The sequence below is a fragment of the Eumetopias jubatus genome, unplaced genomic scaffold (genome assembly GCF_037043125.1).
Source record: "Eumetopias jubatus isolate StellerSeaLion01/CBP00866 unplaced genomic scaffold, mEumJub1_p1.0 scaffold_10, whole genome shotgun sequence".
Lineage (NCBI taxonomy): Eukaryota > Metazoa > Chordata > Mammalia > Carnivora > Otariidae > Eumetopias > Eumetopias jubatus.
In genome coordinates this window covers 83,876,079-83,889,477 of record NW_028274816.1, presented here as the reverse complement: position 1 = coordinate 83,889,477, position 13,399 = coordinate 83,876,079, and the positions used below count along the sequence as shown (strand labels likewise).

The following is a 13,399-nucleotide window of genomic DNA, read 5'->3' as shown; positions in this document are numbered from 1 at the left end:
CGGAGGAGCGGCTCGGCGGGCGGGGCCCGGGCCCGGGCGCAGGCAGAGAGGTCCCGGCAGCTTGGAGAGAAAGGAGCGCAGCAGCTGCGGCACCAACACAGGCGGCGGGGGCGGGGGCGGGAGGGGCGGAGGAGCGGGGAGTACAAGCACCCGTGTAGCTCAGGGGTCCTCGGGCGCGAAGCTCTCCAGGAAGGAAACGCACATTTCACACGTTAGCCTGGCGGGACCTACAGCCGGCGCTGTAATGGTGGCGGCCTCTGGGCGGCACCCACCTTGGAGCCCCGCTCGTTAAAAATGATCTCCACGTCTAAAATTTTTCCGAATTGCTGCAGAGACAGAGAGGGGAGGTGGGGAGACAGGGGAGGGTGGGTTAGGAGTGCCGGCCCCCCCCCCCCCCCCTCCCGGCATGCCTGCTTCCCAGGAGACCCTCACCTGCTGCCCGGTCCCACCCAGCCCTCCGCAGGGAAGAGGAGCGGCTCTTGGTGTGGCAGGGTCTGGGGACAGGAGACCCCTCCCCACGTTCTCATGAAGAGAGCTTTCCTTGCCTGTCTAAGGGCCAAGTGGGGGCTGAGAACCGGGGAAGGGGGCAGCCTCCCCCCGAGTCCCTGCCTGGACTCTGCCCCAAGTTACGGAGGATCACCTCTAATTCACCCTAAAGGGTAAAGGACTATGGATAGGTTCTTCCCAAACGGTAAGGTACTGGGAGGGGGGCAGGAGCCCCTGGGAGAGATGAAGTGCCGTGGAGGGACCGCATACAGCCAGCAGCCTGTGTTATCCGGGGCTGGGCTGTGTGGGGTGTGGAACAGCACTGACCCCAAACCCCTCTACCTGTCTGGGATGTGTTGGCCAGCAGGCCCCGATGCTGGGCCTGGCCCCTTCCCCCATCACTGGCCCAGGACCCCCAAGGGCAGCCCTGGCTCTCTCACTGTCACAGGAGACCGTGGACCTGTGAAACCAAATCCCTGCAATCGGGTCCCCAGCGGCCTGTCCTGAGGCCTCCAGTGTGTGTAACTGACGGGTGTCAAAGGGGGCAGTGACATGACACGGAGCAAGACAGCACTGCAATCCCAACTCTGATGAAGGCTGAAACAGGGAGGACGGTGCCCTGGTGCGGGGACAGGTGAGCTGACGCCCCAGTATGCAGACAGGTGAGCTGATGCCCTGGTGCGGGGACAGGTGAGCTGACGCCCCAGTATGCAGACAGGTGAGCTGACGCCCTGGTGCGGGGACAGGTGAGCTGACGCCCCGGTGTGGGGACGAGATGAGCTGACGCCAGTTGGTACCCGTTGTATGGGGACAAGGTCCCCGGTCAGGGTGAGCTCTGTAAGGCTGCTTTCAGTGGGGCTCCAGGCTTGAGGAGGCTGGCAGCAGCCTGGCCCAGGCAAGAGGAGCTGAATCCTGATGATTCCAAATCCCATCAGCCCCTCACTGTGTCTAAGCCCCACGTGCAATGGGGCCTGGCCTCCAAGAAGGGGGGTGGCTATTTGGGGTGAGGTGTGGGTGCCAGGGCCATCCGAGGCCACCCTCAGGGCACCTCCCCTTTGATGGATCCCATCTGGGCGGTGGGTGGCGTGAAGGCAGGGTTGGGTTCAGGGGCCAGAGCCTGCCTAGCTTGTGGCAGGGGTGAGGGTGGGCACCGTGCCGGCCGTGGGGAAGAGGGTACGGGGTGCGGGAAAAACCGTGGGCCAGGCGCACGAGGCTTCTGTGACCGCTCTGTTCTCGGACGCACAGCCTGACCGCCGCCCGCTCCCCCCCCGCGCCCGTGGGGCAGCCCAGCACGTAGTGGGCCTCGGCCCCGGCGTGCCGCTCAGGTCAAGCGGCAAGAAAGTAGCCACAGGATGTAAGGCCTGCCCTGCAGGTTCTCATGGCCACACAGCAGCTGGCCAAAATCCTAAAGCACAAAATCTAGGAACCGACCGGGAGAATCCAGGGAGCCAATCAGCCTGGGCTGGCTTCCCACGGCTGAAGCATTTGCCCGGAGCCCCATGGACACAGGCGCAGAGAGGTGCAGTGTTCAGCCCCTCAGGACGCAGGAGCGGCAGAGGACTGAGCTGCCCCTCCAGGTGGCCTCTGAGGGCACATGGGGTCTGGCACAGGCCTCAGCCCCGCGGGGACCCTAAGAAGCCCCGAGCACAGGTGGGGCGGTGTGGGGGGCAGATTTCTGGCTGCCCATCCCGTGGCCTCAGGGCAGGGCAGGGCTGGTCCCAGGAGGCTGTGGGATCCTGGGGGCGCGGAGCAGGGGCGGGTGGGAGCCGGGGGGGGCCGCACACACTCACCCCGAACATTTGCCGCAGGTCGGGGTCCCTGAACCGGAAGGGGATGTTGGAGACGTGTAGCCGCTTGGGCTGCTGCTTCTCTGTGGGGTCGGAGGGGTGCAGTGGCTGGCTGTCCGTCTGTGCCGCTTCGTCTGTCTGCTGTAGGCAGAGCACCGGGCTGTGAGGTGCCCCTCAGCTCCCACCCCGCGGGAGGGGAGGCTCTAGAGGCCAGGTCCCCCAACTCCCTGGACCTCCCCGTCCTGGGGCTGGGATCGGGGGGGGGTTCTGGGCGGATGATTCTCACTAGGTACCGCCTCGCAACCTCGGAGGTCCCACCGGCAGGCCTCTGCACGGGCTGCGCCGGCCGCCACCACGAGGCAAGGTCTCCGGGGCTGGGGGTGTCTCCACTCCCCCGGCTTGGCCCTGTCCACAGGTCTGACCTTAACGGTCCCTCAGCTCCACCGACTACTACGATCATCAAAGTCCTGGGTGTGCCCTTGGCCGGACACGGTCTAAGTGCTGGGAGCACGGGGGACCCGCGAGGCAAGGACCTCTGAGCCCACAGCCCCCGTGAGGACGAGGCCAGGACGGGCGCCGAGGCCACAAGCCTGTGAGGCTCCCCTGGGTGGACTTCTGCAGGGACAGGCCGCCATCACCACCCGGCTGGCCGTCAGCCCGGTTCTGTCGCTGCTGAGCCGCCGTGCCACAGGCATGCAGCGGGCGCTCGGTCAACGATGGGCCGAGGTGGCCACTCAGTCACCGTGACCCGGACGCCGGGCGCTCACGGGGACACACCAGCACCGCCCACCTCCAGCCCCGAGGCTCGTGCTGGCTCAGCTCGCTGGCGCGGCCTGTCGAAGTGCGAGTGTCCGGGAGTGGCCCTTAGCCGTTGACAGACACGGCAGGTGCACAGGCGGCCCGGCACCCACGCCTGGGGCTCCTCCGGGGCTCCACTCTGTCCCCGTGTCCCTGGGGGGCCGACAGGCTGAGAACGTGCCTTTCCCTGCTCCTTGCTCGCCTGCCCCAGTTCCCCACTCTTCTGTCAGCGTTTTCTTGGGATCACGTCCCTGGCCCTCTGCTTGGACTTGGAGCCTTGTCCAGGGTCTGCTTCTGGGACGGTGGGACCTTGGCCGGGAGCACGAGGCGTACCCCGGCTCCAGCACAGCAGTCCCGAGTGTCTCCGACACGCCTGGAGAGCAGGGGCGGGAGGCTCCCCTGAGGCCCACGCTGGAATTTGTACGAGGGCGAGTGCTGGTGGCCGTGGCCCCCCACGTGGCCTGAGAGCACAGGCAGCTGACCGGCAGTGACAGGCCGGCAGAGGGGAGACGCCCAGAGTCCGCTTCCCTTGGGTCTCGGAGAACCGTCGCGTTGCTTAAGCCACTCTCTGGTGGGTTTCCTTGCGGTCCAGCAAAGGAGTGCTGATGGGCACAACAGGCCTCCCGGAATTAGGGCAGGTGAGCAGGGCCAGGCCACTGTGCCCGAGGCCTCCTCCAGGCCGAGGAAATGGAGCCCAAAGGGTGGCTAGTGGCAGGAGGTCTGTCTGCGGACTCCTGAGTGGCTGCCCTCAATGGCCATCCGTTCATCCTCTCTGGAAGGAGGGGCCTGTTCCCCTATTCCGGCGCTCAGCCAGGAGGCCTCTGACCAGGCTCCCAGGCAGCAGATGCCAGAGGTGAGGGGAGTGGACGTCATCAGCTCCTGGGCTGGTGAGAGAGGCTGAGCACCTGCTCAAAGGTCCCTAACACTCAGGTTTGCACTCCTACGTCAGGAAGCAGCAACGGTGTGCGGTCCCCGGCATGGCTGGAAGCCACGGTCCTCTTGTTCACCTGGGGCGTGTATGACTTCTTCGGGTGGGGTGGCCGTCCTTTGAGGGGTGGCCCTGGTTCTGACGAGTGTGTGTTCTCGGAGTCCTCCTATCGGGCTGCCAAGTGATGCCCGTTCCAGGCTGGGGCTGGAGGTGATGCAGCACCTGGGCCCGGAGGTCACCAACCAGCCCCAGGAGCCAGATTACTGGAGCATCCATGGAGGAACCGCTGGTGGGTGGGGGTGGGTGGCAGGTCCACGGAGGCAACACCGGGCAGCCGCCTTTGGGTGCCTCAGGGACACCCGGGAGCTCCTCCTGTGAAGCCGGGGACCTGCGAATGCCCAACAGCCCCGCCTGCGCCCCCGTTTTCCTTCTCCCTTGGTCCCGCTCTTCCGTGCAGAGAGCAAGCTTGCGCTAGACCTCCAGAAGCTCGTCCGCGCCCCTGAATCCAAGCAGAACCCGCCGTGCACCTGCTGACTCTCCCACCCTCTGGTTACGACAAAGTGTGGCTCTTCCGTGCAGTGGTCAGGGTGCCCTCTGTCACCATGCCCCCACCCAGTGCATCTCATACACCCAATCCCGCCGCAGCTCCTGGGTGCAGGTGACTAAAGGAGTCACCCTGAATTTGGGAATTCAGTCCGAGAGGGGCATGTAATGCTGACTGCGGACCAGCAGAGGGCAGCGGTCAGCTCGGCCAGCGCACCCGGAGCACCCACGGAGCCCCGGGCATTGGGGGCCGTGGGGGGCCGCTGCCCAGGCAAACGTCCGGGCCTCCTGGGTTTCCCTTCTGCTTTGGGCCCACTGTGAGTCTCCACGTCCGGGGGGGGGTCCCAGCACCCCCCCCCCCCCGTGCTGCAGACCCCTCCATGGAAGCCTTGGAGGGGAGCCAGCTGAGGGCAAGGAGGGGGAATGGGGTGTTGGGGGGGCCCTGTGGAATGAATTGTAAGTGGGGCCAGAGCACAAGCACTCGGAAGGAGCCCCCTCACCCCCCAGCACAGCTACGGACAGAGGCAGATGAACGGGTTCTGTGACTGTAAAATCGTAAGATGTGTGGAGAAACCCCCAGTGTGAACAGACGGGCGAGGAGGGGCAGGGATGGGGAGGGGGCCGGCCTGTGGGGCCTTTCCCTGGGACTCCCCTTGTCTTTCCTCTTTCTCTTTTAAAGTAACCTCTGCCCCCAGTGCTCAAAGGCAGGGAAAAAGAAAACAGTGACCTACCCCCCACCGGCCTCAGTCACCCCTCCCCTCCCCCAGCTGGCCACAGGGGCTTTGCTTCCTTGTCCCTGTCACCTGAGCCATCATGCCCCCTCCCCCCACCCCCGTTCAAGGCCAGGATCCGACCCCTGGTGGACCAGGGGCAAGGTCCAGATGTGTCCAGCGCATCCCCCACCGTCAGAGGAGCCTACAGCCCCCCGTGCCTGGGCCTCCCCGAGCTTACTCGGCACAGGGAGAGGCCCAGAGAGCCCTGGGCAGGGGCTCATGGCTGGGGGGTCCGGTGGGGGCTCGGGCAGCAGGATGGCCTCGTGGCTGGATAGATCCAAGGCTTGCTGATATGACAAGAGGAAGAGATCCTGGAAATGTTTCTCTGCAGCCCCTCACGCCTGCTCCCCCAGAGGCTCCTGGACACGCATGTAATGACCATCCCCCGCTCGCCAGACGTGGCTCAGCTCTGCTGGGTGGCCAGTGCGCCTGGGGGAGGCCATCTCCACGTGTGGCCTCGAGCCGTCTGTTTATGACGATGTCTTTGTCATAACGGGCAGCCTTTCCTTGGGCAGAGCTGTGCGCTCCCACTTCGGACTCTGAGCGACAGAATATTCTAAGAGCTCTCTGCCGGCCACGCACCTGTTGCACTGATGCTGACCGAGGGTGTCGCCCGCTTGCCCCTGGCCGGCCAGCATGGCGGCGGTGCACAGCCGGGTCTCACCCCCGGTGGCGGGGGAGTGGGTGGGGGGGCTGGGGGGTGTCTTTCCATCTCTTGCACCGTGTGGCCTTTGGTCCCCTGTGCGCTGGCACCTGCTCGCTGGGGAGGGGAGAGGCCCAGGGGACAGGCCCTGGGAGGTTCAGGGCGCAGAGGAAGAGGGGGAGAGTGGGAGTAGCTTCTGAGCGTAGAAGCCCCTCTGGCTGTCCCAGGATTCGGGGAGGACAGGTGGGTGGGGAGAGCACCTGCAGGGGACCTGCGTGACCTTGAGCGAATGAGCACTCTGGGGAGGTGGTCCCCAGTCTGTACCCGTGGGTCCCTGCACAGTAGTGAGGAAGGCCCCGATCCATCAGCAGCTGCTGTCCCACACGGCACCCCCCGCCGCTTCTGCCAGAGATGACGAGCAGAATCCACACGCAGGAGACAGCAGGTCTGGACAGAAGCCGTAGCCCTCACCACCTGCTGCCCTGTACCGTCCCACCTGGACCCCAGGCTGCCTGGGTGGGGAGGGCCGAGAGGACGCCTCGGTGAGCTGAGGAGCCTTCATGCAAGGATGGGACATGGGACAGCTGACCCGGTGCGGAGGCGTTCAGCTTTAGCTGGGAGCACCGGGCAGCTCCTCTGGGAAGAAGGTGGCTACTGGAATCTTAGAGCAGGATGGGGTGCCCTTGCCCTCTCCGGCTCCTCCCGAGGGGGGACACCCGTGCTTGTAGCGATACCCAGGCTCTGAGCGCCCATGCCATCCAGTGGTGGCCAACGTCTTTGCCTGGGTGTCTTCGCGGCCTCTGCGTCTCCAGATGAGCCTGCAGGGGCTCATCTGGCCCCAGGCATGGCCAGGAATGGTCTCTCCTCTGTATCCCCGGATGGAAGACCCACAGACCCCGACGAGCTTGCGGGACTTGAAGAGACCCGGGCTGCTCAAAGGAAGGGCAAGGCGGCCCCGTTGACCAGGCTTGGGGCGCAGTTGGGTCCAGGCGCTTTCCTCAGGAGGCACTTGGCCGGAGAAGTGAGACTCCCACCTCTCAGTTGGGACGAATCCTTTCTGGGACTCCTGAGTCCCCTCCTGGGCCCATATTCTGTCACAGGCATGGAGGCCGCGACTGGCCCCTGTTGACTTTTAGGTCCCTGCCGGGTGGGAACTGGTGGCCACACCACAGGGCAGGGCTGGTCATCTCTTCCCTGTACCCGCCCGCGCCCCCCCAGTGCTGGTTCAGTGCATGGTGCACGGTAGGGTCCCCCCGACCGTCGGTCGAGGGGAGGAAGGCTTCATGCTCTTCGCGGTTTGGCTGCACCTGGCACTCCGGTGTCCAGGAGGTCTCCCGGCTCGTTCTATGGCGTAGGCATTCGCTGTTGCTTCTCCCCCATGGCACCTGCCAGTGTGACTGCCTTGTCTCCCGCACTCGATCCAGGGCAAATTCCCAGCCTCACCCTTTGTTCGTGAGGAGGCCTTGTCATGGGAGGTCTGGACGGATACACCCTGTCCGCCGGAGCCCTTCCGAAGGACGCCGTCCACCGGCCGTGATGCGGTCCCGCCGAGCGCTTCCGGCTCTGCTCTGAGCACACCCACGCCGTGGGTTTGAGGAAGCCAAAGCGGAGGCAGAGCGGCCCCAGAAGTACAGTTCGGCTCCCAGTTCGATGGCCCGCGGGCCTTGCTTCTTGCAGCTGCAGGAACCCCGGGTGGGGGGGGGGGGTCTACGGGTCTACGGGAGACTCCCCACACTGGGACGTGGGGAGTGGAAAGGTCTGACTTTGCTGGCGGCGCTCCACGCAGGGTGGAAGGGCACCGGCTGGCCCCCACATGAGGGGCCGGTCCAGCCCAGTGGGCAGCTTGGGTGGGCTCTCTCCCCAGAGAGCTTGGGGGGCTGCTATCCACACAGGGAGGGTGGGTAGTATCTGGGTCCCCACGGCAGCCTGGGAGCCAGGCCGGAAGGGCGGCTGAGGGAGCACAGAGGGGGGCGCCCATCGGGAGGCTGCTGGCCTCCTGCCCAGCCCCAGCCAGCCTGCACTGGGAGGGAGCCAGCGGGGGACAGCCGAAGGCCAGAGGTCGAGGCAGGGGTGGGCGCACGCAGACGGTGGGGAGGAGGGCCGGGGAAGGGGTGGGGCCAGCTGGTGGGTCCCAGGAGGGGCTGCGTCGTGGGACGCCCACTCCAGCCGGCCGCCCCTCGCCACGCTCCTCTGCTGTCCGGGAGCCTCTGGGAAGCGTGTGGCTCAGCACTTTCTCCTTGGAGCCACATTACAACCACATAAGTGAGGCTCTCTGATTGGAGAGCAGCCAAGCAGGTAGATTACGAGTGATTAGAAATGATCGCCGTGCCTGCCACCCGAGACACGCGAGGGGCCCTGAGCCTCCTCTCCCGTCGCCCTGCCCCCGCCTGTGCAGACACCCTGACCCAGGCCACACTGTTCCCCCCCACCTCCCAGGGACGGGTTGCTGGCGGCCCAGCTGGGAGGCTCCACTCAGGGGGTCGGGCAGCCATCGGGGTCACCGGCCACCCCGTGCCTGGTGTTAGATGAAGAGCTCCAAGGCGGCAAGGACCTGCCTGTCCATCTCGGAGGCCCCCGTGCGGGCCCTCACTGCCCCACCAAGCCTCCCCTCTGGGCGGGCACTGCTCCCTGAAACTCTGGGCTCGTGGGGCCCCTTACCGGCACTGTCTGGGCACCGGCGATGGGCTGTGTGCTGGCCTCGGTGCCCGGCTGCTCGGGGTGGGTCTGTGCTGGTGTGTACAGGGTCAGGCCGTGCTCCGGGGGGACCGGGGTCTGGCCCGAGTAGTCCTGCGTAGGATGTGGAGGGGGTGGTGCGTACTCGGCAGGGATGCCGTTCTGTGGCGGAGGGGGGTACTGGGCAGGGGGGTAGGGCTGGGCCATCGCTTCAGGCGGAGCCGTGGCGTCCTGATTGCCCTGCCGAGGGAAAGAGAGCAGGCTGGTTAGACGGCTGGCGGACCTGGACCCTGCCCCCTTCCAAGAGCTTGCAGGCTGGAGCGGGGGTTTCCAGAAGCATGGCCCAGACCCTCTGGGTGGGGGTGGGGGACTCCCCGACATGGGGCACCAGATCTGAGCCGTTGGAGGTGCCTGGGGAGCCCAGGCTTGAGACCACCGATGCATACTTTCAGACCCACATTAAGCTCGCGCAATTTTAAGAAGTAACACCATGTGATCCCGTGGACCCTCTACCCAGTTGATCCCGTCAAGATACAGAACGTGCCGGGCGCCTGGGTGGCTCAGTTGGTTAAGCGACTGCCTTCGGCTCAGGTCATGATCCTGGAGTCCCGGGATCGAGTCCCGCATCGGGCTCCCTGCTCAGCAGGGAGTCTGCTTCTCCCTCTGACCCTCTTCCTTCTCGTGCTTTCTATCTCTCATTCTCTCTCTCAAATAAATAAATAAAATCTTAAAAAAAAAAAAAAGATACAGAACGTGCCAGCAGCATGGGGGTCCCTTAGAGCCATGCCTTCCTCCCTTATGAAGGCTTCAAGCCCCGGTTTTTCCCATTGGTAAAGCAGGAGAAGGAGAACATCATCACAGCCTGCAGGGAAGATGATCAGAGTTGGTCCCACAGAACTGGGAGCCTGGCACCACAGGGCCCCCATCATGGCCCCGAAGCTGAGGTGCTGTCTGTGGGGCATGGAAGGTTCCAGCTCTGTCTTGAGACCCCCAAGCAGATCTCCAGAAGACCCCACCCCGTCCCTGAAGGCCTGCTGCCCCAGGGGCTTTTAGAAGCCATGGCCCTGGGGTAGGGTCCCAGCCACGTGGCAGGGCACAGGCTCTTCCCATGGGGCGCTTGGACCCAGAAGCCTCACCTGGGAGCTTGTCGGCAATGCGCACCCCAGACCTCCTGCAGCAATCTGGGCACCTGTGGGAACCCCTGCTGTAGCCCTGGGAGAAAGCCCCTCAGCCCCAGAGAAGGGACAAGGGTCCTCATGCTGTCGGGGGGGTGGAATAGGGGTGGGGTTCTGGCTTCTCCACTTGTTGTTCCCCATTGAGGATACATGCTGGGAGGGAGGGCAGGTTAGCAGCAGCCCCTCTGAGCAGGTGAGGCACTCTCTGACCTTCCGAGGGTGTCCTCGGGAGACAGTGTCCCCACCATCTGGAAGGACAGGTGCCATCCCTCACTTGAGTATCTCCCCAGTGTGGAAGGACTCTTGCACAGACGTGGACAGTCTCACCAAGGAGGAACCCCACGCACTCCTGCGCTGCCCCCGTCACCCTGGCCTTGGCATGTTTTGAGGTCTGTTTCCTTGCCCATGCCCCAGTGAGATGGGGGCTCCTTCCAGAGAACATGCCCGGTCTTGCTCTGTTCTTCATTGCTTACTACTTATTCACCCCACAACTGTTTATCAGGTGTCTGGGGGGGGGCGGTGCCAGGCCCGTGGCTCTGGCGGAGAGTGGAGCGGGATGGGCAGCCCCCAGCCTCTGTGGGCTCTGCCGTCCAGGGCAGGAGTGAATGCAGACAATTACCCAGAGCATGAGGTGACCTGAGAGGCCTGGCCTCCTGTAAGGTGCTGGTGAATGTGCACAAGACCTGGGCTGGGTGTTCTGCCTGCAGCCCAGGGCCCTGTCCCCCACTGACCGACCTGTCTGCCTGCCCAGCTCCCCGGTGGCAGGAGGCCTGAGGCCAACTCTCTGCCAGGGGCCCCAGCCCTTTTAAATCCCCAGAGCTAGCCCCTGCTCTCACTGCCCCTAAATCCTGGGGTGACCCCTGACCCTGCTGAGCGGTGGCCTCACGAGCAGAAAATTCTGTGCCACCCTCTGTCTGCAGAGCCCGAAGCTGGGGCAGCATCTGAGCTCCAGGCAGTGGGAGGGAAACACGTGTGTGTATCACACACGCTCATGAGTGCACACCCTTTGCTGGACTGCCCCCCCCGCCCCGCTCCAAAGTAGCCCACAAAGTCCCATTACCTACTGGGCAGGAGAAGGGGAGGGTGCAGGGTGAGGAAGGGGTGGGTTGGGGGAGGTGAGAGCTGGTGGAGGCGGAGGAGGCCCCGGGGTGGGAGGGACAGAGGCCAGGGCAAGGGGTGAGGGAAGCCGGAGGGATGAGGCAGAGGAGGAGGGTAAGGGAGAGGGAGCTGTCAGCAGCCTCGAGAGATCAATTAACTGATAAATATTTGATTAGAACCTACACCAACTCACATCTTCCCAGGGCCCCCACTTCCCCCCTCTTCCAAGGCTCAGGAAGGAGGGGCTCTTCTATCTGCTCGTTCCCACCCCACCCCCTACCCCTCCCCAGCGCCCTCTTCCCTGGGTCCCCTCGGGACTAGTGACAGCCGCCACTCCCACCGCGGCGGCTCCCCGGGCTGGAGCGCAGAGCCCAGACCACCAGGGAACCTACAACACAACGGTGGGATGGCAGGGTGGTGGGTTTGGGGCTCGAGTGCCCGTGTCTGAAGGGGTCTGGGTTGGGCAGGAGGCAGCTGGGAGATGGGGCATCCGGGGCCATTTGGGACGTGATAATAAATCAGCACATCTGAGCATAGAGAGCTCTCTGCCTTGCACACTAACTCACTGAATCCCCCTCCAACCCACCAAGCGATCAATAGCGCCCATTTCACAGCTGGTCAAACTGAGGCACAGGGACCGAGTGACTTGTCAGGCAGATACAGGAGGAGCGGGGATAGCAGCACAGATTGCCTGGCTCTCAGATCTTCACCTCTGCTCCTGAACGCATGACTGTGGCCCTTCATGGGGGGCCTGGGGGGTGTGAGGTTTCACAGCTCAGGGGCAGAGTTAGATAGAGCCTGGGATACACAGGGAGGGCTCCCCTTAGCCACCGGGTGGCCCTGGGTGACCATTCATTGTCTTTGAACAAATTCCCTCATCTGCAAGAGGTCATCACCGTGCCCGGACAGAGAAACGCAGAATAAAACCTAGCTAGTGTGATCTGGTGGGTCCTGGGGGAGATTCTCATCACCCCTGTGTGTCTCCTCCACATCCACGCTGGAGGTGGCTGTGCTCAGGTGAGTGGCCCGCACCCTGGCTGCACATCCCACGCCTGGACCCCTCCCCAGGGCAATTGAGTGGATTTACGATCAAACTTCCCCATGAGGTTCTGCCGTGCAGCTCGGGCTGAGGGCCCCTGGACCAGCCTTGGACGGAAAAGCAGAGGGTATCAGGTGCACCTGAGGGCGTGAAGTGCTTCATCCTCCTTCCTCGGTCTGCGGCGGCCAGAGTGGAAGAGAGGCTTGGGCTCTGCGGCATGAGCCAAGCAGACTCCTCCTGCTAGGCTGGGGCCTTGTCTCAGCTGGCCTTGTTTCAGAGCAGCTTGTGAACATATCTGGCTCCCCAGGGGACTGGAAATTCCCAGAGCACGAGGGCCACTCACTCACTCTCTGCTCCCATATCCCTAAACTCAGCACAGCACTTTGTTGAACTCAGAGAAGAGTCTCAATGCACATCAGATGAGTGGATGTGTGCATGGATGGATGGTGGATGGAGGGATGAATAGACAGATGGGGGCCTCCAACATCTACAGGAGAACCCCCTGGACCCAATGGCCCCTTCAGCCTACACACCCAGTTCGCTGCTTCCCTACAGAACAAAGTCTCTGGAATGAGCTGCCTTGATCTGCAACCCCCAATTCCTTTACTCCCGCTCTTTCTTAGCCCCACTCCAACTGGCTTTCCCTGGCACCATTCCCTGAAACTACCTTTGTCAAAGTTCCCACGTCTGCCATGTTGAAAACCCCACCGGACCTGGTCCCTCAGCAGCACTGACCCCTCTTTCTAGAAACGCTTTCCTCTCTCGGCTTGGTCACACCACTCTCTGTTGGTTCTTCTGCTTTACTGGAAGTTCCTTCTACATCTGTGTTACTGTTACCGTTTCCTCACATTTCCCCAACCTGTAGATGTTGGGGGCCCCCAAAACCCAGTCTTTGGACCCTCTCTGATGTGGCTAAAACTAAGGTTCTTAGTTTCAATTTAAAAATACCAACGGCATGTTGACCATCCCCAAGTTGTGTCTCCATTCTGGACTTCTCCCCAGAATTCCAACTACAGCCAGCCGTCTGCGCACCTAATACATAATTCGAGCTTGACCTACCCCTGAGGGGACTCCTGCTTCCCTCCTCGTTGTCGCCATCAAATCTGCCTCCCTTGAGGTGCCCCCGCCCACAGGCCAGTGCTCAGCCCTGCACCTGGGGTGACCCCTCTGTTGTTGTCCATTCCAAACAGTCAGGCAGGAAGTCCCATCCGCTCCACCTTTAACATGTACCCAGAACCCAACCATCTCGGCCAGCTTGCTGCTCCCACCTAGGTCTGACCCCCATGACTTCCCCCAGATTCTGCTTCTGCCCCTGCCCCTACAACCAGTCCTCTCTGAGTAAAATACAGAGTGCCAGCATGGCGCCCTGGCCCTGCATGACCTGGACCCTCTCCTCCTGGGCCCTCATGTCCTGTTTCATTCCCCTTGACTGTTCTATGCCAGGCATGAGTGTCCC

At 63.5% G+C, this 13,399-nt stretch overlaps 1 protein-coding gene across 3 annotated transcripts in view; it reads right to left on the bottom strand.

Annotated features, from left to right (window-relative positions):
* RBFOX3 (RNA binding fox-1 homolog 3) overlaps positions 1-13,399 on the bottom strand; it is a 142,633-nt gene that overhangs the window by 12,174 nt on the left and 117,060 nt on the right. For 2 of the 3 annotated variants that reach the window (XM_028112743.1, XM_088028105.1), the window contains exons 3-5: positions 8,617-8,871; positions 2,277-2,414; positions 273-326 (exon numbers count right to left, since the gene is read on the bottom strand). In XM_028112743.1, the coding sequence (XP_027968544.1) occupies positions 273-326; positions 2,277-2,414; positions 8,617-8,838 (414 nt within the window). In that variant the 5' untranslated portion in view covers positions 8,839-8,871. The remainder of the gene's footprint in view (positions 1-272; positions 327-2,276; positions 2,415-8,616; positions 8,872-13,399) is intronic. The other variant, XM_028112745.1, reaches the window with a different exon arrangement.